The following is a 23950-nucleotide window of genomic DNA, read 5'->3' as shown; positions in this document are numbered from 1 at the left end:
TCCAAGTTCTGTACAAAAATAAATGTGAAAGCGGATATTTTTTTTTGAAAACATTTTAGAGATTTTTCATTAGTGAAAGTGAAATTATTGTGGCATTTTCCCGCAAAAAAACGTGACATCGTGCAAGCCATCGCCAACCAGTAGGTTAAATTACTTTTTTTTCCTTTAAAACCGACCACAGCTCGGGTCTATCGCCATCTATGTGCAATTTACTACCCAGTGAATTGTGCCGGAAGTGCAAGTGTGTGTATTTAACAGTCTGAGTGCATATCTAGTGTTGTCTGATTTTTCAGTGCTGCCATCTATGTTTCAGAAATGAAGTGGTTGAATATGTGTACTGTTTGTAGGTCTGCGGCGAGACTTTTTAAATGTGGGGGGGGGGGGAGAAGATTCAAATTACCTGTCATTATACTCTCAAAAATCAAATCTTACAAAAACCAAAAAAATCTCCATCGGACCGGACATGTGAATATAGCAGATACACGCGATCGTGCCACTTTTGGATATTGAAGGGCTGGCTGATTGGAGAATTTTGCGTTTTCTCCCCAAAAATGAATTTTTTGTTTTGTGATTTGATGGAATGGCAACAATTTACACAACGCTTAACGAAGCAAGTTTTTTTTTCGGGTAAAATTTTTCCCCTAAACGTAGGGATTTTTCACAATCACGGGCGAAATTCGGGAGCCGCCCTGTGTTCGCATTTCATCTCTTACATGACTGGTCAGTTCTGATTACCGCAGCAGGCAGTATCGCAAAAATTTCTTTTAGAAGTTTTTGAGCTTATATTTGTGTTGAGATATCGGAGCCTTTTGACATAATGAGATGGTCGTGTGGTCAGTGACGGACTCGCATCACAAGGACCCAGGTTCAAATCCGAATGTCGCCACAATGGTGATCGGCTGAAGTTGGTTTTCCTGTGGTTCCCAACTTCGAGTGGTGCGAATGCAAGCCGATCTTCCCATTGAAAAGTCAGGGCAAAAAGGTTTCAAATGGTACTCACTACAATGGTACAAATATTCAATCATTCCACTTCACTTCTAAAATATAGATGGCAGCACTGAAAAATAAGGCAGGCGCACTCTCACATTCGGTGCAACTCACTCGGTAGTAAATTTCCCATGGTGATAGATCGGAGTCGAGCTCGGTTTGAAGGAAAGAAAAGAAATCCTTGACAATTTTTCTCGATTTAAACAAAAATGCTGAATTCGCTTGATTTGTTGTTTGTAATACCAGAGGCTTTACTTCAACCATTTCACTAATATAAAGAAATTGGCACCAGAGCAACACCACCTATAGAAAAAGGCCTCCGCACGAAGCTAGTGATGTCAATGAAGACCATCTCACGCGACTGGGATATAGCAGGCCGACGCATGCGCCATGTTTACTGTTTTTTCTGAAGTATATCTAATGGGTATAGGTGAGATGGCCGCCTTCAGTTTGGTCACAAGCTTCGTGCGGAGGCCGCCTTCTATAGGTGGTGTTGATCCAGGGCCGTCTTAAGAGCATCATGGGCTCCCCGGCCAAGTGATCGAAAAAATTCTACTTCTCATTTTTCTGAGGCCCTCGGTCGGGCCCATGCATTAAGACGGCACTGACCCCCAGCTCATAGGCTGAGATAGACTTGGAAGTCTGGGGGGGGGGCGCACAATGTCAATTCATATATGCATATATACATTGGATCAGTCAACTTCACCTTTGGTTCCCCCCCCCCCCCCGTGTATCCGCCCATGCCCCAGCGTGAACTCGTAAAATGAATATTGCCACTGTTTGATTTAAATTGTTGGTTCTGCCATCTATGTCTAAAAATTGACTAGAGCCTTGAAGTTCAGTCATTAAAAATGGTCGAAATAGGCCAAATTAGCTGAAAAATCGGTTGCACTTAATCCGTCTATGGTTTTAATTATAGTCTTTAATAACTGCATTATATAATCCAAATATTAAACTGATTTCAAGTCCAAAATAGAATGTTACTACTCACTAGACTCTCAGGAACAGGTCAATTCCAGGGCCGCCATTACCAAACGTGGAGTCAGTAGAGAAAATTATCTGTGGGGACTCTCTCGATTTGCGAATAATTCTATAGTTTTATTATTTGGAATAATCATCATTTCTATAGTTGAAACATAGTTACGTTGCTATTTTTCGTTTCATTTCTACGTTAAAGAAAACTCAGCGAAAACAAATCCGTGCAGGCCCCTGACATTTAGTGAATTCAAACAGCATATATTCAATGGGGGGGGGGGGGGGGGGCCCAATGAAGTACCTCGGAAGTATTTCTTCCATCAAACCAGGGAAGAGATCGCTCGCCCCTATAGGTTCAGGGGAAAAATCCACGAAACATCAGAACTGAAATTTTCGATTTTATATCTTCTGGGGTAACTAGGGAGTTTTGATCATTACCTAGAAAAATTCTTTTTTCATACTTTTGAGAAAAAATGACAGCTACAGAAGCCTGAAAATTTCCTCGTCAAATCAATAAAGTAATGGGAAAACAATAATAACATTTAGAAGGAATAAAATGTAGTTTTATTTTAACCACAATCGCTAACAGGTTCACATACACTGTAGGTACTGGCGAACAAAATATATAAATTGACGATCCTTATCATTTAACACATGAATGTGAGAAAACATCTGAATGTAAAATTTAATGAGGCGAGAAGACTGGATCAGATAAGTAATAACTGGATATGATTATATGAAATTAACAAAAAAAAGAAAAGAAAAAAGATGACAATGTGTTGCACATGAAATGACAAAATATTTATAATAAACAGAAAAAGAGGGGAGGAAATCAACATTATCTACACCAAGTCACTTCCTGGTTTCTTATTGCTTCAATCATCCTTATCATCGATAGAAGCATCGTCAGCTTTTCCATCAGACCTAACGGGAGAACTAGACCTGCCCCGGTCGAGCGACCTCGACCTAGACTTGGAACGGCTGTGCTTGCTGCGCTCCTTGCTGACGCTACGGCTCTTCGACTTAGACTTGACCTCTCGGCGAGGAGATGGCGACTTGGAACGAGATTGTGATTTGGACTTAGAGCGGGATCTAGATCTTGACCGAGACTTCGATTCAGACCTGGATTTGCTGTGAGAGCTCCTTCGGCTCTTGCTCCTGCTACGAGATCTGGAACTCTTTGATCTTGACCTAGATCTAGATCGCAAAAGAAGACCAATCGATGTAGGTGCATATTACACTTAACTTTTCTTCAGAAAACCTAACAATGAATACAAATGAAACGAACCTCTGCTAATACAAATTACAATTGACTAAAGATATCTTTGGAAAGAAAAGTCACATTCCTATGGAGGCCGATGTTATGAGCAGTTACAGAGAAGACTCGACTACGCAGTGCCATTCAGTTCAAAGAACACATCATTCTAAGGTTAGAAAATGTCTCTCCTCTGTAGCTCGGGGCACTCGCCCAGACAGTGAGAGGTTGGTGGTTAGATTCCTCTTTTCTTTCCAAAGTTATTGTCGCTTGGTTTCGAACAATCAGTGTTCATGATTTGCAGGACAGGTAGTCTTAATATATACCAACAGTACAATAACACTCGGCTGATTTCTCTGATCTTTCTATCTATGGGAAAGGGGGGGGGGTCTTACATAAGAGTGGCAATCGTTCCCCGATAGATAAAAGCCTGAAGCATTTATAAAAGAGAATCCACATTATATATGACCCAGCCTATTTTTTGCTAGAGCACAGGTACAGCTACCATTTTTTTCCTTCCTACTAGCACCTATGCAGGAGAGAAGACTATGTCTTTTGGTATACAAGACATCAGATGGGTTCTTACAAACTGACAGCACATAAGTTAAAATCCAACCAAAATTAAACACAAAGTCAGCAAAACCACATGAAGATGTTATGTGGATGAAGATACATATATATGAAGATGCACAGTGTAAAGACAATGTAGCCCCAGGTCGAAATGATACTTCTCACTGTACAAAAGCATAGGGGTGCCAACTTTGAAGAAAAAAAGAATTAGGGAGGTTTTCTAAATCCATACAAAAGTAAATATAAAGGATTTTTGAAAATATAAGGGAGGGAGAGAGAGAGAGATTTATAGGTCCCCCCCCCTTTTACAACAAAAGTCTGCAGTGTTGTTATATCAGGATTTCATTGTATACTCCCCCAGCCTAACACAATATGGGTTTTGTACAATGTGGAAACTTGTAGCTAACACCCAATAAATAAATAACAAACACAGATAAGTAACAATTCCGTACCTGCGGCTTGAACGGCGAGCCGTTTTATCCTCAGCCAGATGAATGCGACGACCATTCAAATCAGTATCGTCCAACTTCTCCAGAGCATTCCTCATATCATTCAGAGAGGCAAATTCTACCACACTAAGAGGAAGAAAAACAAAAAACATTCAACCATAGCCAAGAAAATTTGTATATTCGCTGTAACTATAGCCATGAACAAACGAAGAGTTGAAGCAAAAATATTGCAAATAGTCAATTTATGTTGGTCATATACTCACCCTTCATTTCGTCTGTTTTTGTGTGCATCTGCATATGTCACCTCACCCGCTTGTCTCATGTAATCTTTCAAATCCTGATTGTTTGAGGAGAAAGAAAAGAAAAGAAGAAAAAAAATACTGAGCAAAATTCAACGAAATACAAAATACAAAGCTTCAAATTTAGTGCCAAAAAACAAATGTACATCTGAAAACATGCATCTTTCGAACTCTGTGTTTCTAATGCAGTACTGAGGCCAATGTCCCAGAGACCTCGAAATGTTCATAAGTATTTTTGTTCAGCAGCAATAAGGATTTTCTTAAAAACAGATCTAATGAACGCGAAGTTTTTCTTTTTCTTTCCAGAGGCTAAGCAGCCTGCTTGCTTGAGATTATGAGTCTTTTCCAAGGTAAAAAAGCCATTCAACCCGCCAGAAAAATTCTGAGCCCAAATTTTGACTGGCAATTGAACTTGACAGAAGTTAGCGGGCGAAAAGCAAACGATGCCTACAAATGAAACCATAGGGTGGGAAATAAAATACACAAATATACTCATTCAAAAATGACGATGCGCAAAGCAATTTCTAGAACAGGCATCTGCAACCTCCTACCCATTGTTGGCCCTCCCCATCAATGGTTTTGATGAAGCACCACGTGCTGTGGCATTTATGATTTTACAAATGGTATCCAGATTCTCAAGGACTTGAGATCAAGACAATCAAAAATGTAGTATTGAGAAGCATTTCTTGGGAATCAGAATACACGATATTAACAAATGACAAAATTAACCATTTTAAATGACTATGAAACCAGAGCGGTAGTTGCTCCCTAAATTTTAAAAATGCATCACACGCACAGCTTTTGTGAATCAGGACATAATCTAAATACTACAGCATAGCTAGTTCACCGCCCTATAGGCTTCATTAATTTTTTGATGTGCCTTTCAAGGTAAAAATCATCAACAGGCCATGATAAAGAGCTTTCAAGGGCAATGCGCTGAAGACCCCTGTTCTAGAGTGGAGAAACTGAAACACATTAGCATTGGGAAATGAGCTGCTACTATATAGCTTAATTCTACCGACTATTCCTGTGATTCACTCTAAGCACAGTCATTTTGGTTTTGCATTGCAACCACTGCAAGACAACTGTCAGTTGTTAAAACTGGCAATTCATTTCCCAAGACAGTATAAAATACATATACATTGTTGATATTTTTAAGCGAGACAGTGTAATTAGAATTAAAATTAAGAGAAGGAAATTCAAGAAAAGCACCGATCTGTGTCGGATGATTATAATATATAATATATATATATATATATATATATATATATATATATATATATATATATATACACACACACACACACACACACACACAGGGTACATAGCCAACACCTTGCATTGCAAATTAATGGCAAACCGAAATAAAAAGCACATGAAAGTCCACACTTAAGGTCTTACATTTTTTAAAAAAAATGCAAATTACTCTCCTCTCATGCATTACAGACTCGTAGAATAAGTAATCATCTGGTGGCAGTGTCAGTAATGTGAGCTTTGGCCTGAGTTAGGTCTGGCTGTCCATGTACGACAGGGTTTAAGCTAGATAAAAATTCCTATAGCAAAAATATGGAGAAAAGCTTCAGCAAAATGCTACAATGCGAATGATTTATCTTTGAATGTCTTCTCATTCTGTACCTCCTGAACGCATTTTTACGAAAGTGGCTATACTACTACTTTTGCATTCTAAGATTTACTTTTGTATATTGCGAAAAATACTACTGTAGCTTAAACCCTAATGTACGATCTAGTTCAGCCAACACCATCTATAGCAGAAAGCCCCCCCCCCCGATTCCCTGCAAGAACAGTTGAATTTTCTTTCTTGGATTTATCTCTGCATCAGCCAGCTGCTGAAACCTTCATAGTAACAGCAGAGAGCGACATCACTTTAAGCTGAAAGACCTCATTTGCCAACGCTAATCAAGATTGCAAGATGCAATAGATATGTACTTTTCATCTCTTTCCACTGAGAATCTAGATTGGGTTATCTCACCATTTGATTTCGCAGACAGTACGGAGGAAATAAATTCCACTGCTTGCGAACGAGATGAATTTATTGATTTTTGTGCCGATTCCACACTCAAAGGTAAGTTCACAAAGAGTGAGGCGTCGGTTGCTGATTTATGGCTTGGACCGAGAGGATTACCCTAATCTAAGAAAACAATTACAAACTTTTGTCCTTTCCAACATTATATCTGTGAATAAGAATTCTCTGCTATGGTGACAATAAAATACAACGCAAGAAATAGACTACTACTACTCCTCAACCATACATGAAACTAGTACACATTCCTCTACGGAATTTCTAACGAATTCATACATGCCGGAATGCGAGTGTATATGTGAATATAACGAAGTTTGTTTGTGTGATGCTTGTCATATCTAGTGATGACATCGGTCAAGAAATAGACTGCAAGACCTGATTTCAAGTATCTGTGCTCTAAGCATCAATCACAAGTTTCATATTAATGATTAATTAAACAAAATTTTGATGTATGATTTTTTTTGTAGTAAACAGCATTTTGTATTCAAGGAAGGGTGCCAAGTCTTTAATGTTATTTCTGAGGGTGCCATAAACTTCAAAAAGGTTGGGAAATGCTGCTATAAAGGCATACTTCCAATTAGAAAAAGGTTATCTAAATAAGTGTGTTAACCTCAGATAAGTCATTTATATTGTAAGGGGTTGTATACTTATTAAAAGAAAGACAATATATGGACACTCCGTGCTCAAAAACCCAATTAGAAAGTTATTGCCTCATCTTTCTAAAGGCCTACAAAAAAATTCCATGTTTCCAAGTGCAATATTTGCAGACATAATTAAATTAAAAAATCTGAGAAAAATATAAATACTGCAAAAAAGCCAGTAATTTGCAGTGTGAGAAGTTAGCTCCATATATATGTGCACCAGAGTTTAAGCTGGATAAAAAATTCCTTTCGCAAAAAAGTGAAAATGGGGCGAAAGCTTTAGGAAAATGCTAAAATGCTAAGGGGTCATTCAAGTATTACGTCAGCAGATTTTTAGCCATTTTTGACCCCTCCCCTCTTGTCAGCAAAACACTGACCCCCTCCACCCCTTGTCAGCAGCTTAGAATATTTCATATCTTCAAAAAAGATGGTTGACGTAAGCAACCTTCAACCCCCCCCCTCCCTGGCATCATAAGTCAGCAAATCCGACCCCCCCCCGATGCTAACGTAATACTTTAATGACCCCTAATCTACTCATTGCATATCTCCTGTACGTGAAAAATGCGGCTACTACTTTTTTGCATTCTACGATTTTCTTTCGCATTTCGCAAAAAATCCAACTGTAGCTTAAACCCTGATGTGCACCCTGTATATTTTTTAAATTAGAATTCTAAGATAACAGAATCATACAGTTTTCAGCAAGCCTTCAGCCTTCTAAAACCCATTTTTAACTGAAGTTGCATTTGTGTGGAACTTCACTGGAAAAACATCCCCCACCAAGAAATTTTCATACCTTTTTCTACATATAAGGTCAGGATTACACTATAAAAGTCCATTTATAAAATTTGCTGGAATGTAACCAATAACCATATATCGGTTGAATTTTTCAAGTTTTATAAAAGGGATTTTATCAAGCGGTTATAATGTAATCCTAGCCTTACAAACATTTTTAGAAATGAAAAAGGTCAAACAAGTGTCATAGTATTTATGAAAATTTGTTTGCGATAAATTCAATTTATGATTTTATTCATGACCACAAACAGAAATAAATTAGAAATTAAAAATTTTTTTTTTGTTGCTTTGCCACATAGCACACGAAATCAAGTACTATTTTAATTTATATTGGAAACGGAATTAAATGTAAAGTTACATTTATTACAAAGAGGCATATGAGGTTCTCTACATAAGTGGTTTGTGCTCCAACTTAAACCGACCAAATATGACACATGCAAAACAGCCCAGTTAAAGTGAGAGTTAAAAATATATCAAATCATGATACAATGTCTTGAGTTAAGAAAGATGAAATTAAATTTTTTAAATCAAAACATTTTGGAAATCGCAAACTCCCAAGTTCATTAATCTCCCCATGAGGTGGTGTCACACCTATGGCATGGGAATCACTGCATTAGAGAAAAAGCTTTAAACCAGTTGAAACAATGCTACATTTCTTCATATACCATATTTTGCCTGGTATGGGATAACCAGGCCCCCCCCCCCAAAAAATGTTCTGCAACGAGCCCTCGGTTGAATGGAAATGTTCTGCAGTAAAAATCTCCACATATATTTTTTCTACACCTTTCTTAAAATTCTTAAAGATTTTTTTTGCAGTAAATGTTCTGTGATGTCACAGATTTTGGCATATTCTGCTTTGGGGCCTTTATTTTTTGGGATATCAATATACAGCGACACCTCGGCTAACAAAGATAATTTGTTCCAAAAAATAACATTCGTTAGCTGAAATGGGACTTTTCCACATAAGTGCCTATAAAAATTCGTTCCAGAAACTACCCAAAATTTAAAGTTCAATAAAACACTCACAATCACTAAAAATACTAACCGAAGGCTGAGATAAACGACTTCACAATTGGACGAAGAATTTAAAGGTAGATAAAAAAAACCCTTAACACTATCTATGCTAAACAAGTCTCGTTTATGAGCCACAATAGTGGGAAAAATAAAACCTGCGAGGTTGTGTGCTATGCGATATATAGTCAGCTATTTTTCTCTATCTTTTCCAGCTGCATATATATAAGTTACTCGAATGTCCAGACCATAGTCTCCCAAACTTTTTGTTCCATCGCCTCCTTCATCAGAAATTTTTTCCTCATCGCCCCCCAACTCAAGTAAACCCATAGGATCGTATGTTAAATCAGTATGTTCTATCGCCCACCAGGAGAGAGGGAGATATTGCCCACTTTGGGAAATTAGATAATTTTTTAATCAATTAAGAAAAAGTTCCACACCCCCGGCAGGTTCTGCATTGCCCCTGAGCAGAATATAATTCAATGTCTCTTTCCATGTAGAACATAGAAATCACATCTACACTGTTTATAAAACATGAGTTTCCTTTTGTGAATGCTATCAGTGATTGATAATCTCGGGTAGGCCTATATGAACTCGTATTTTCTTTCTGATGACATTTAATCAGAGGAAACAATTAAAAACGTCAAAATACAAAGCTGCTGACGAAAAAAACTTGTGTTTATCACGTGGCTGCTAATGGAATACAATAAGGATCATACAGGAATTTCTGCAACCAAGGTCATCCCCCCCTGATAATTGATTGCGAATGAACTCGCAAACAAAGTCACGTCTTTGCCAGTTGCTTAAATGTGGTCACCAATACTTTTTTTTATAGCTGCTCGACAGAAATGCCCACTGCTGCCCTCTGGGTGTTTTACCTAACAATGATGGTAGTCATTGCACCAGGATGTGAAAGCTCATGAATATCCAATTGTCTGCCAAAATCGGAGTCTCCCTCTTAAATTCAGAGAGTTGGCAGCTCTGTTAGTATGTGCATTCCCCCTTCAGAAAATGTTGATTAGTCAAATACATATTTGTTAGCTGAGACAGAAAAACTTTGCGAGCCAAGGTATCACTGTGCTGGGAGCACGAAATGAACCAGAGGGAAATGTGATTCCAAATAAGAGTTTAGAGAAATTAATATTTGGGGCCACATTCCAAGTCAGAATCAATAAGTCATTGAAAAAATTTCATAAGTCTGGTATCATTACAATAACAGAGCTATTGTTTCTGATATAATGCAAGGCTTGACAAAAAAAAAAAGAACATTTTTTCTGAAGGAGAAACATGATATTTTTACTTTTCTCCTGGACTCAGTCACCTTTCTGTGTTGTTGAACATGACAACACACATTGATTCTGAAAATTTTATATTATTCCCCTTCCAGATTACTCATGTGCAGAGAATTTCAATCCAATGTTTTTAATTGTCGTGACGACCAGGACTTTGTCAAGCCCTGGAATAACATTTTATAGAAGAAATGGCTCTTAATATCTGAAAGAGAACACACAGATTATAGATGAACACTTAAATTGATAAAACTATAATAACATAATGAAGTGAAATTAACTTTGCGCAACGTTATGCAAACATACACAAAAACAATGCTATGGCCCTACCTGAGTAAAAGTACCAACATACACCAATAGTCAATGGAAATGAGGGTACGACCATGTGCCACCCTTGCTCTTGCCAAGAGTGCTGCCAAGCGCACCAATGTTATGGACTTGTGTGGAACCAGTTGGTGTTTTCTTAGAGAATCTGCCACCACCACCGGGTGGCAGCACCCATTCTATAACCCTGCGAGGTTGAGAGTGCCTCCGATCAAAAGGGATACGAGAGTTGTGCCAAGGATATAACCGTACTTGCGAGAGAAGTGCCTCATCTTGTGATATTCTGAAGCCGATTGGATTATATGACAAAAACCCATAAATCGGAACTCCATCCTCGCAACCAGTACGCAGTTGGTAGGGTTGTACGTGCAGGTGCTTAAGCCATTTTAACCAGTTGTCACCTGAGCTCTGGCTAGCCAACCAAACCGTGTGTGGACGTGCCCATTCTCTACAACGACCATCCAAACCCTTTTTGGTTGGCACACTTTTGAAAGAAATGTAACAAATTGAGAAAAAATATATTAAGTCAGTTGATACGTGACATTTGCAAACAAATATCCAGTCTTCAATGAATAGAATTATTGTGCAATGAAATAAGTTTTGGGTTAATACAGATATAAAAATAAAATAAAAACTGATACAATACTTTGATCTATTCATTGAAGGCGGAACATAAGCATATACAAAACATACAAAGAACTAAACATATAATAAAGCTATGACCAACCCCATAGTATTGCTTTTTTTGTGGAATTCTTTAAAATCATTACCACTTATACAGCCTTTGTCTGTGGGGAAAAACCTTTGACAGACTATATCTTATTTGAGTATATTTGGACAGAATTCACATTCATAATCCAGCAGTACAGCCTTTTAGATCACTTCTGGGAAAAGTTCATTTTCTCCCCCTTCCCTAAAAATTGTGGGACTATTTTTAAATACATCGTAGTTAGAGATCGAATCAATCTGACTGATTATTCAAAGACCCATTCTCACTGATACCTTCCTGTGACATAAGCATATCAAAAACAAATTACCAATATAGAAGTAAAGAAATTTATGAAAATATATCAATCTTCAACCATCTGGTGAACTAGCAGTTTAATCTGCGATCATGGATTTAAGTCAGAACATGGTGGCCATATCACCAAACGAAAAATGAACAAGGACATCTGGTGGATCTGGATATCCGTCAATCAGAAACGCAAGCTGGCAAATCCATGCTGGAAGCAGCGAGACTTTCTAAATGGCGATTCAAGCACTCAAGATTACAGTATTGGCTGGCGACTTCTAGTTTGCTTGAGGTACCAGGAAACTGTCTGGCTCGAACAGGCCAAATGCATGTCGCCTTTAGGAACCACAGATTTTGGAACTGGAACTTGCTGCTTATTATGTACAGGCAGGGTTGCAGTACCAAGAGTAACCACCACCATTATCAAGCTAGATTGAATGGTATGATCAAAAGAATCATCTTATTGCTTGCTATCTTAAACCATATTGATTTGAAATCTAGGGGGGAACCCTTGAGCGAATCAATATGCAAAGAAATTTGTTTTCATTATTGTCATAAAACCTGAAATTCTAAAAAATATCTCTCAGATTTAGACAAAGCAGGAAGATGCCTTACCTGCCAGTTTACACGACTGCTCAAGTTCTTGACAATCAGTCGATATTCAGTTCTGGACGTCGGTCCATATCTTGAAGTGTAATTCCTATTACAAAAAAATTAAGATTTTTCATGACTACATTAACATTCTATTTATTTTTAATCACAGATTCACAGTTATTCAATCACAACTCAGCAGATGCTGTGATAGAGCAGTCTCATCCGAAACTCATGAATTTATATTATTTCACTATATCCTAAAATATTAGTGAATATCTGCAAGGAATCAATTTATCATTCAACATACCTAATCCTTAGAAATAAAACAGATTCAAATTGTACTGACCTGTCACGGCCACCGCCTCCTCCACCACCTTGACGGCGGCGATTCTGCATGGGACGGTAATTACGATTACTCCGGCTATACACATCACTTCCGCGAGGAGAACCACGTGCATGCTCAATGGTCACCCTTAAAATAACCACGAATGAATAAAAAGATTTAAAATAAAAGATGAACACAAAATATAAACATAGCTGCCAAGTTTGTAGAATAAGGATTAGGGAGATTTTCACGTAGATCCAAATTCCACACAAAAATGAATATAAAAGGATTTTTTTTTAAAGAAAAAAAGTGTAGGAATTTTTAATTAATAAAGTAAAATTTTAGAATTTCTTCCCATTAAAAAACGGACCGTGCAAGCCATTACCAATTAGCACCAAAACGCCAACCAGTAAGGTAAATTACCTGCCTTTACTACTGTCAAATCAAATCTCAACAAAATTGATTGGTAAGGGACAATTCTAGATTATGGTATCAGTTTTTATCTGGTAAGGTTGAGAATAAATAAAACAGCTTATCTAAGGGGGTTGTGAATTCTAACAATTGACACATAGAAATATAACATATTGGGATCAAGAAACTATCCATACTTAGAATAAGACAACCATGATCTAAATATGCTTAATATAAGAAAAAGTTCACTTGTTGGAGTGATGTAATTGCTTGCCAAAATTCTAATAACCTTTTTCGTAAAGAAATAATGGGAGCAATATTGGTGGCGTAATCACTTCCCCAGAGTGGCAGACCATAAAGTAAGTGTGAATGAAACATTGAATAATAGGTTAACAAGAAAGGATCGGTTCACATATTGTTTCAGGTTGAAGAATTTGTATAAAATGAAACAAGGTTTTGATTTTAAATGATTAAAATACTATTTTAGATTTTGATCAATATAAATACCTAGGTATATTATGGACTATTTGTTCTATACATTGATAATCACATGAATTATTACTAATACAAATTGGTTCATGAAAAATTATGTCAGTCAATATGTGAAATATTGTATAAGGAAAAAATGATAAACTTAGTTTTGGAAATATCGATATGCAGATTAGCAATAAACCAATTACGAGCTGTTAAAAGATCAATATTCATATGAGTTCTATTAGTGAGATTTTCTTATGTCAAGAAAGATGCCTATTATTTTTCTAGATTGGTCAATATTCTTGTAGACATACTCGGAAAAATTTAAAAGAGCAGATTCAATAATTCTATTAGGTAGAAAACCATACTGGTTATTGGAGAAAAAATTATTCTAAAAAACCTAGTTTTAACAAGTGTTATGTTTTTCCTTTCGATATCACAACCTTCTAATATAACGTCCAGTTTCCATAGGACAATGGGGATCGTTATAATGAGTGTCGAGTGTATAAGAATTTTTCCGGAGTCTGGGAGATGGAGTAGAAATCCCAGAGACTTCGCAGCAGTGACATAAGCATTTAAAATTAACAAGATTAAATCCTAATATTTATTGTATACTGCACCAAAACATGCATAATTAAGACTTGAAAATATAAGAAAAAATTCAAGGTTCATTAAATTGAGCAATTCGATTCAAATTAACATCTTACCTTTCTCCAAGCAACTCTTTGCCATTCAATTCATAGACAGCGTCATCTGCATCGCGATAATCATCAAATTCCTACAAAAATTTAAAAACAGGGCTGAGGAAAAAAAAAACCAACTCTGTGAAAACAGTATCTGGCAGTCTACTGAGCTAAATAAGAAAACCTACCACAAATCCAAATCCATTTTTCAGCAATATTTCCCGGATCCTACCATAACCCTTGAAGAACTTTTCCAAATCCCTTTCTCTTACATCATAGTTGAGACGACCAATGTATATCCTTGTACTCATTTTCTTTTATTCTGAAAGCACATCAATGAATATACATTAATAAAAACTTGAAATTTAATCTAAACTGATCTAATGTATATGCATAATTAACTGGCATCACCATCATGCCCCCTCCCCACACATGCCTTCAATGCCTATCTCCGCAGATTGATGCAAGACAGTGATGTGACAAACAAATCTGCCACACATCGAATAAACATCAGAGATGCAATTGATGCGTTATAACAAGTCAAATACCTGGAATTTGGAAAAAGGACGCATTCTTTCCTAGTTCTAAGAAAAAAATAGAAAAATCTCCAACTCTATTTTTTTTACCGTGTATCATGATCGTGCGACCTTGAAAAACTGGTTTACTACTTGCACACTACTGTATTGATATACACGTGGGTTGTTGAAGAATAAAATGAGGGGCCGCGTACAGAAGTTTCAAATTTCAGATTTTTATTAACCCCTGCTGATTTTCTCCCTTCCGGTTACATACAGGAAATTACGGTACTTTCGTGGCTATCGGCCGGCATTCAAAGACAGCATTTATATGGCATAAATTCGTCTTGTTCAATATTGCGAATGCACGTTTTTAAAAAAATCGTAAAGGATTGGAATGCCCGTTCAAATTGTGAAACCTTCCCGATATCGTGGGGGAAAAAAACCGAATCTGTAAAAACTTGACCTTGAATATCCAGTTTTGTCATCTAGCTATGCGGTAGTCACCGTTTCGCACTGCGAAAATCACGGGTGTGTAAACAGAATCAGCTTTTTTGGAGGGGCACAAGGATATAAGTCTTCACAGATAATATAAAAGAAATTATTTTATTCCAATATTATAATTCCCTACAAAAATATTTTTAATTTTCTATCTCGGGGTGGGGAAAGACACCCCTTATAACCTCCCCCCAATTTTGCTTTCGGTGAAAATCAGTGTTTAGAACTTGCGATTGCGCAATGGTAATCAGCTAAATTTTTCTAAAGATTTCAAATTTTGAGTTGGCTATTCTTTTGGAAAAAACTTCTGGTTGCCATGGCAATCACAGACCAACACAAATATGCATACATTAAACTTCAAATGCACGCATTACCAGTTTGAAGGATAGATGCAGAGCTGCAATTGGGAAAGGCAGGCAGACCTAGTGTCCTGGGCTCTGGACATGTGTTAAAATATGTGGCAGTTAAATGGCGGAACAGCTTCGGTATAGGGGACAGGTTGGCGATTTTCTGCGACTTTTTTTTTCGGCGCCAAATATGTCTGACGACTCCATGAGAAGTCGCCAAGGCCGTTAGACACATTACGAGCGCCGAAAAAAAAATCGCCAGCATAGAAAACAATATGAAAAATATCATGAAACACAAGAGAAATGGAAACGTAAATAACAGCTGAATTGAGCGAGCATAAAAATGCTAAAACCAACAAGCATAATTATAATAAAAAAATAATTATAAATGAAAACCCGGACTCTCTTTCCGGGAATCCGGGTTCTTATAAATAAACAACGGTCCTGCATGATGTATAAATAAATATATTCTATGTATTATAAATTAAAACCCGGACTCTCTTTTCGGGAATCCAGGTTCTTATAAATAAACAACGGTAAAATAAATAAATAAAATAATAATGATGCAGGGGCATCCTGCATGTGGAAAAGAATAAATATAGGAAAATATTAAAGGTACAACCTGAGGGAAAATATATCCAAAATAATTCGGAATTCCAATAATTCCAATTAATCCGACACACACACTACATCATATATACGGAAGGAAGAGAAAATATGAAGAACTATCCCAACGGTTTTTCAAAACGGCGCGGCTATTAAGTGACGTCATTTGGAAGAAAAAAAAAAAAGAGAGAATAGAATGGGAAAAAAGAGAAAACCAGTTTGAAAATGGCAGTAAAACCCGTTTGAAAGACGCGCTAGGAACACTGAAAAACAACCACCAGCGCCACTGCCTCGCAGAATTCTTCGAATATTCTGGAACAACGACAACCCAGCAGAACAACAACAAACCAGAGCGTGCCAAAAACGTTATAAATAGGAAAACACTAAACAGGAAATCTCTGAGAATTACTTATTTTTAGGACCACGAAAATAAATTGTACTAAGTGGAAAAACATTCTAAATGGGAGAAGCGCTATAAGCGGGATCAGCTGTATATTTGTTTTAGATTTATTACATGTGTGGAATTCCATACATTAAATTCTCAGTGCTAATGAGCTTCTTTACAAGTTTTTCCTACTAGTAGACAATGAAAGTGAATGAACCTTTGAATAGAACATGTTTTTAGAAATTAATATACTTGATTTCACAGATACCTTCTTCTACCCAGAACAAGACCCACCACTCAATCTCAACGAACAAATATAAGCAGGTGATCAAAGACCTGGGGCACACTGGAAGAAAATTCATAGAGATACCAGTGAATTCTGGGGGGGAGGGCATAATTTTTGTTTCCAGATTAATTTTTTTTTTTGAGAGGGACCCACTTTTATTCAAAAAGGACCCAGATTTTTCAAATAACCTGGGTCCCGTGACCCACATAATCCCCGTCTACACACATAGCAGGTCTTTCAAGAAAACTGCTATAAAAGAAATCTAGGCTTCTTGCGATTTTGGGGAATTATGTGTCCTTGAACTTGGCACAACAGGAACAAGTGCTGTATAATCCAGATATTTTTTTCAGAGCCAAACATGTCTGACGACCCGACCAAAAGTTACCAAGGTCACTACGGATACCAAAAAAAAATTGTCAGCACAGAAAACAAAAACCCATTCAAATATGAAACATAAGAGGCTGTGGGACGCTATTGACGCCCAAGCAAACATAATGCTAAAAACAAACTATAATAAGAATATCACTAAGATAAGGTATCCGCTCTTTTGAATAAACAACGGTCCTGCATGTTGTATAAATAAGTATATTCTATGTATAAAAAATTAAAACCGACTTTCTGGGTATCCAGATTCTTATAAAAATTATACAACCTTACCGTTCAACAAAAAATTTAATCCTAACACTAAAACTAAAAAATAAACTAAATTCCTAAAAAAAAAACCAAATGGCTGTTCAAACATTTGAAAAGACGTGCTAAAAACAACTAGAGCCAGGTAATAGGAAATAATCTGAGATGACGCGTTGGAAATTGGAAACAATGACGCTATTTACTGAATACAGGGTGGGGGGGGGGTGAAAAACACTTATTCGTTTGAATCGCCATCTATAATGGAAGCTTCTAGAAAGTCAGAAGAAATGGCAACCCACCACCATTACGCATGCTACTATCATGTATTCTATACATTATTTATTCATATATTTACTGTTGTATATTCTATTCCACTGTGGTGGCCATAGCGATAGACTGCTACCAGAACACGGAAATATACAACATAAGTGGGAAATATACAAATCCCACAGCTGCCACAGTGGTGATTGGCTGAAGTTGGTTTACCATGGTTCCCAATTCCGAGACTCAAACTTAAGTCAATCTTCCCATTCAAAAGTCTTGCAACAGGCTCACAACAGCACAAATATCCAATCATTCACAACACTATGTATGCAGTCAGACTGTTAGGGACACAAACACTCACTTTCTGTCGAAAACCAATTAGCACAACTCAATTGCAAGTAATTAATCGCTAGCCCACAACAGGTAGACAAAAGTTGTGCTCGATTTGAAAGAAAAAAAAGTATCCATGTTATTTGATACATGCACATATTACAATAAAAAAGTATTTTCCTATCTAATTTACCCGGCATTTTGTTGAATGAGGTCAAGGATATCTAAGAACAATCTAAACTGCATACAATAACTCTAGAAGAATTAATCACTGGCGAATTTAAAATGCTGTTTTAACACAGCTAAAATACCTACAAATATACAGCAATGTAGCTTGTGTGTGAGATCTATTCAACTCTAAATTTGCAACTAAGCCTTATCTGTATGGAACACTAGCAGATAGGGGGGAAGAGCATCTTCAAATTCCTACTCTCAATACACATGCTTATCTATAGCCCTAAAAAATGGCAAATGCATATTTAGGGCAATTTCACAACAGAAATTACACAAACAACATCTACATCAGGGCAATGAATGGGGCGAAGTGAGGGAAAAGTAATACATATACTTACTAGTATGTTCTTGTTCCTCGAAAATTCAAAATATAGACCTTGGACAGGAAATACAACTTTACCAATACAACAAATTCAACGGCAACTTACAAAAGACGTAGCGGCTACGGGGACGAAAAAGTGATCCCAGAGAGCGTGCCCTGATAGATTAGTCTACCGAGATCGTGATGCGACTAATCTATGCCACTTGCTATTCGTCCACGTCTGTGATTTGGTGACGCGACGTCATAATTACATGGTTTTTATTTTTATTTTAAACAAAATTAGATTATTTATCGGATCCAGAAATTTAGTACAAGTAATATTTTGGGGGTGGTCTGCACAAATAGTTTCTTTATGCTCAGTTCTTGAATATTAATCTGACTTATAAACACCAGGAGCGTCGTGCCATCTATCGGCAGAAATGAAAACGTCTTCAGAAAAGTAAAACTGATCATGCAACACTGAGCTACAGTGCATGCAACAGATGCTGCCATCTAAAGCCGGGTTTTCCTAGGAATAGGTTTGTTGCACAGCGTGAACCGAATTAGACTATTTCGTGCCGACAGAAATGTGTTACATAATCACGCTAAGCGTTTGTGTTTCCCTAGCCAGGCACATCAGATCAGGGCGGCTATATAAAGTACATGGCCTTGGCATCAGCTACTCTGTCGTCTGCATGCTCCGGTTTGAAGGGAAGGGAAATAAAACACACAAGAGTGAAGAGAATATCGGCAAAACCGTGGCTCCCGACGCATTTGACTCCTCCAGAAGCAGTCGGCCAATCACGCCCGACGTAAAGCGCTGTCGTCAGGCGTATTGCGCTCTGTAGGAAAACAGTCATGCTGCTTTTCATACTGGTGAGTGGACGGCGTGTCGCGCTGGGCGAATCACGTTGCGCGCGGCACAGGAAACCTGCTCCTAGGAAAACCCGGCTTTAAAGAAAAGCGGTACGGCTGTTTTCCTACAGAGAGCGCAACAAGCCACACGCTAGCTCTTTACGTCGGGCGTGATTGGCTGACTGTTTCGGGGAGGAGTCAAATGCGCCACGCTGTCCACCGATCTTCTCTTCATTTCGGTTATGTTCTTTCCTTTCCCTATAAACCAGAGCATGCAGACGACAGAATAGTTGATGCCAAGACCATATATAGCCTCTCTGAGCTGATGCATCTAGCTAGGAAAACACAAACACGTAGCGTGATCACGTTTCTGCCGACGCGAAATAGTCCAATTCGGTTCACCTGTGCAAAAAACCTAATCCTAGGAAAACCCAGCTTCAGCCAATCACACCAGTGCCGTCTTAACGCATGGGCCCACCCGGGCACAGCCCGGAGGCCTCAAGAGAAGAGGGGCGCCTCACAAAAATGAGATCCGGTTGAAATTTTCTAGGATTTACCAGATAAGGCCTCCGATAAACCACTTTTCCCGGGGGCCCTAGATACTCCTAAGACGGCCCTAAATCATGCCCGACGTAAAGCGCTTTCGTGAGCTGTATTGCGCTCTGTAAAAAAACAGTCATACTTTGGTACTACATCTTCTCATTGGTGCGTGTCGCGCTGGGCGATTCACGTTGTACGCAGCACAGAAAACCTGCTCCTAGGAAAACCCGGCTTTGCGTCGTGTTGAGGACTATACGAATGTGCGGAGCCATCAAGCTTATATTACAGTCGAATCCCGTTTTAGCGAATACCGATATATCGAAAATCTCGTTTTAACGAACACTTTTCTAATCCGCCAGGTAAGTTTAAACCGGGTTTTCCTAGGAGCAGGTTTCTATAGTACGCGTAGCGTAAAAACACTGATTGGTAAAAAAAACCTGAATTTCAGGTTTTCAACCAATTCACGCTGCACACGGCGAAAAAGTTCTATTCCTAGGAAAACCCGGCTTTACATAACAACAATGCAAAAACCTGGAATTCCTTTATAACGAAATTTTGTTTTAAAGCCGGGTTTTCCTAGGAGCAGGTTTCCTGTGCCGCGCGCAACGTGATTCGCCCCGCGCGACACGCCATCCACTCACCTGTAAGAAAAGCAGCATGACTATTTTCCTACAGAGCACAATACGCCTCACGACAGCGCTTTACGTCGGGCGTGATTGGCCGACTGCTTCTGGAGGAGTCAAATGCGTCGTGAGCCGCGGTTTTGCCGATATTCTCTTCACTCTTGTGTGTTTTATTTCCCTTCCCTTCAAACCGGAGCATGCAGACGACAGAGTAGCTGATGCCAAAGCCATATATTATAATATAGCCATATATTATAATATAGCAGATCTGATGCGCCTCGCTATGAAAACACAAACTCGTAGCGGGATTATGTAACACGTTTCTGTCGGCGCGAAATAGTCTAATTCGGTTCACGCTACGCAACAAACCTATTCCTAGGAAAACCCGGCTTAACGAAGTGATTTCTCTGGTCTCTTGGAGTTCGTTATAAGGGTATGTATATTATTTAAGTAATATAAGCTCCATGTGTGGGCCTTCATGTTTGTTTACATTAAATTCTGGACGGCTTTGACTAGTTTGAAAATTTTTTTAATATCTGGAATTTCCTGTCATCTGATTGAAAAAAAAGCACTAGTTGATAGTTTTGTCTCGTGATCTTTTGAACAATAAAAGATAGCAGTATGAGTCCTACTTTTTCTTGTTTGTGATTCATTAAAGACGTTCTGGAGTTTTTGGATAGATGGCAGCAAAAACTGTGGTTCCTATTTGAAATAACCTATGTACAGAACAGAGCATATCAAGTTCAAATATTTTTTACGAATCTGGCAACTCCACCGTATATCCCGTCTGTTTACATCCTGTGGAGGATCCGAATCTGATGCAACGTGTTGAGAAAGATCACTTGCAGCTGTGAGCATATTCTAATAATAAAAAAACTAAAAAGATGCCAACCATTGGAGTGAGCGAGGAATTGTTGTTCAAGTCTCTAGGCAGAAAGTTTACGATCGAGGAATTCGGCGATCTCTGTTTCGATTTCGGTCTGGAGCTGGATGATGTCGTAAAGGAGAGGAAGAGACCGGATGATCCCGAGGAAGTCGTCTACAAGATCGAGATCCCCGCCAATCGCTACGACCTGCTGTGTCTCGAGGGACTCTCTAGAGCGCTGCTGGTGTTTCTAGGAGAGGCGTCCGTCCCGAGATTCGATCGCGAGACGCCACCTCGTGAGAGCATCCTCACCATGAAAGTCGATCAAGCGACTTCTGAAGTGAGACCGTTCATTGTATGCGCAGTTTTGAGGAACATCACCTTCAACCAGCAGCGATACGACAGTTTCATCGACCTCCAAGACAAGCTGCACCAGAACATTTGCCGGAAGAGGGCGCTATGTGCTATTGGGACCCATGACCTAGACACCATTGAGGGGCCCTTCCTGTATACTGCCCTACCCCCTTCGGACATAAGCTTTGTCCCACTCAACGACACCAAAGCCTACACTGCCGCAGAGCTGATGGAGCTGTATTCGGGTGACAGCCACCTCAAGCCCTACTTGCCCATTATTCGTGATAAACCGGTGTATCCGGTTATATATGACAAGAATGGTGTGGTCCTCTCTCTGCCCCCTATCATTAATGGCGATCATTCCAAAATCACCCTCAACACAAGGAACGTCTTCATAGAATGCACTGCCACTGACCTACACAAAGCCAGGGTTGTTCTCGATACCCTTATCTGTATGTTCAGCCAGTACTGCGAAAATCCTAATGTTTGCGAGGCTGTCGAAGTTATTTATCCCTCGGGTGAAGAACATATGTGGCCGGAACTGAAGTATCGGAAAGAAGTCGTTCAATGTAATTTGATAAATGGAATCGTTGGTATACAGGAACCCCCCGAGAATATTGCAAAGCTATTGACCAAGATGAGTCTGATATCAAATGTCCAAATAATCGATGGCACGGGTAGGGAGATCAGCGTCGAAATCCCGCCTACAAGACATGACATCATACACGGACAGGACATCATAGAGGATGTAGCGATCGCATATGGATATAATAACATTCTCAAAGTAATTCCGAAGACAGTCGCCATTGCGAATCAGTTACCAGTCAATAAACTATCCGATCAGCTATGTTTGGAATTGGCACAGGCTGGTTTCACGGAAGCGCTGACATTTTCACTGTGCTCCAGAGATGATGTCTCGGTGAAATTGCAGAAACCGAATGCGCTTTCCAGAGCGGTTCATATCGCAAATCCAAAGACTTTAGAGTTCCAGATAGTGAGAACGACGCTCCTGCCCGGCATACTGAAAACAATTCACGCTAACAAGAAGATGCCTCTCCCTCTGAAGTTGTTCGAGGTATCAGACGTTGTATTCAAGGACAGCGAATATGACGTCGGGGCATGTAACGAGAGACATCTATGTGCCGTGTATTACAGTAAGACCCCAGGGTTCGAGATTATCCACGGCATCCTTGATAGGATTTTCCAACTGCTGGAGATAAACCCGGTTGAGTCGGGCGACGGAGGCTATTATATTAAACCAGTCAATGATCCTACATTTTTCGATGGCCGTTGTGCTGAAATTTTCGCTCATGGGAAAGCTGTTGGTAAATTTGGCGTCTTGCATCCGAGTGTTTTGATGGGCTACGATTTGAACATGCCGTGTTCCACTCTGGAAATGAATATAGAACCATTTTTATAATTTATTGTCGAACAGTTAAACGTTACTCTTGTGAATTATATCAAATATAACTTATCGGCTTTCATCCTTTGTTATTTATGTGGTTAATAATTATAAAACACAAGTTGTAACATTCAAGGTTATTTGCCTTGATTCATATTTGCAGGTTGTTGGATAATTCTTGCAGCTTTAGGCAAAACTTCATGAATATGGATTCCTAATTGCTTATGAACAAATAAAGCAATGCATTAAATTATGAAATATTTTACTGGATTTGTTTTATTTTGCTTGAAATAAATTGATCTCTGTTTTAGTGCCAAGGAACCAAGCTCGATTCCACAAAGGGACAATCGTCCTTCTCAAGAGCCGAATAATGTGTGGTAAATTTGTCTACACCAAAAAGTATGGGATGATCCAATGCACCTACGCAATAAGTCGCTTCCACAACTCATCGCTCTGGATCCACCTGTCTTCGCACCATTTACAGCTGTAAAGATACCTGCTTCGGCTTCATTTGCAGCTGAAGATGCGTCTTTGCTTCATTTGAATCTGAAGATGCCTGCCTTCGTTTCATTTGAAGCTAAAGATGCCTGCCTCAGGTCCATTTGCAGCTGAAGATATGTCTAGACTTCATTTGGAGCTGAGATGTCTGCATCAGCTTTATTTGCAACCTGACGTACCTGCTTTCACTCTATTCAGAGCTGAAGATGTGTGCCTTCCTTCTGGCATGGATCAAGTGTGTGTGGGGGTGGATAGAAACGAGCGTCACTCTCAAGAGCCGAATAA

The 23950-nt window shown here is 38.7% G+C and overlaps 2 protein-coding genes across 3 annotated transcripts; one reads left to right on the top strand and one right to left on the bottom strand.

The window, feature by feature from the left end:
• Positions 1 to 2503: 2503 nt before the first annotated feature.
• Positions 2504 to 18686, bottom strand: LOC149081045 (serine-arginine protein 55-like). Of its 2 annotated transcripts, none has more exons than XM_089237802.1 (8): positions 18566 to 18686; positions 14321 to 14454; positions 14157 to 14227; positions 12586 to 12711; positions 12261 to 12345; positions 4500 to 4573; positions 4240 to 4362; positions 2504 to 3159 (listed from the first exon to the last, which is right to left on the bottom strand). In XM_089237802.1, exons 2-8 carry the CDS (start codon positions 14441 to 14443, stop codon positions 2838 to 2840), a joined length of 924 nt encoding a protein of 307 aa, XP_089093928.1. In that variant the 5' UTR covers positions 14444 to 14454; positions 18566 to 18686; the 3' UTR covers positions 2504 to 2837. The 2 variants fall into 2 exon arrangements, with proteins under 2 accessions (XP_089093928.1, XP_089093929.1); XM_089237803.1 differs by having other exon boundaries at positions 18309 to 18571.
• Positions 18687 to 21322: 2636 nt separating this feature from the next.
• Positions 21323 to 23425, top strand: beta-PheRS (phenylalanine--tRNA ligase beta subunit). Its single transcript, XM_089237801.1, has one exon. The coding sequence runs from the start codon at positions 21431 to 21433 to the stop codon at positions 23183 to 23185; it is 1755 nt and encodes a 584-aa protein (XP_089093927.1). The 5' UTR covers positions 21323 to 21430; the 3' UTR covers positions 23186 to 23425.
• The last annotated feature ends 525 nt before the right edge of the window (positions 23426 to 23950 follow it).

The sequence above is a fragment of the Pholcus phalangioides genome, unplaced genomic scaffold, assembly GCF_987345545.1.
Source record: "Pholcus phalangioides strain wild (caught in Gottingen) unplaced genomic scaffold, Ppha-v1.0 ptg000010l_1, whole genome shotgun sequence".
NCBI lineage: Eukaryota > Metazoa > Arthropoda > Arachnida > Araneae > Pholcidae > Pholcus > Pholcus phalangioides.
The sequence above is the reverse complement of the archived record's forward strand: the minus strand, read 5'-3'. Positions and strand labels throughout refer to the sequence as shown.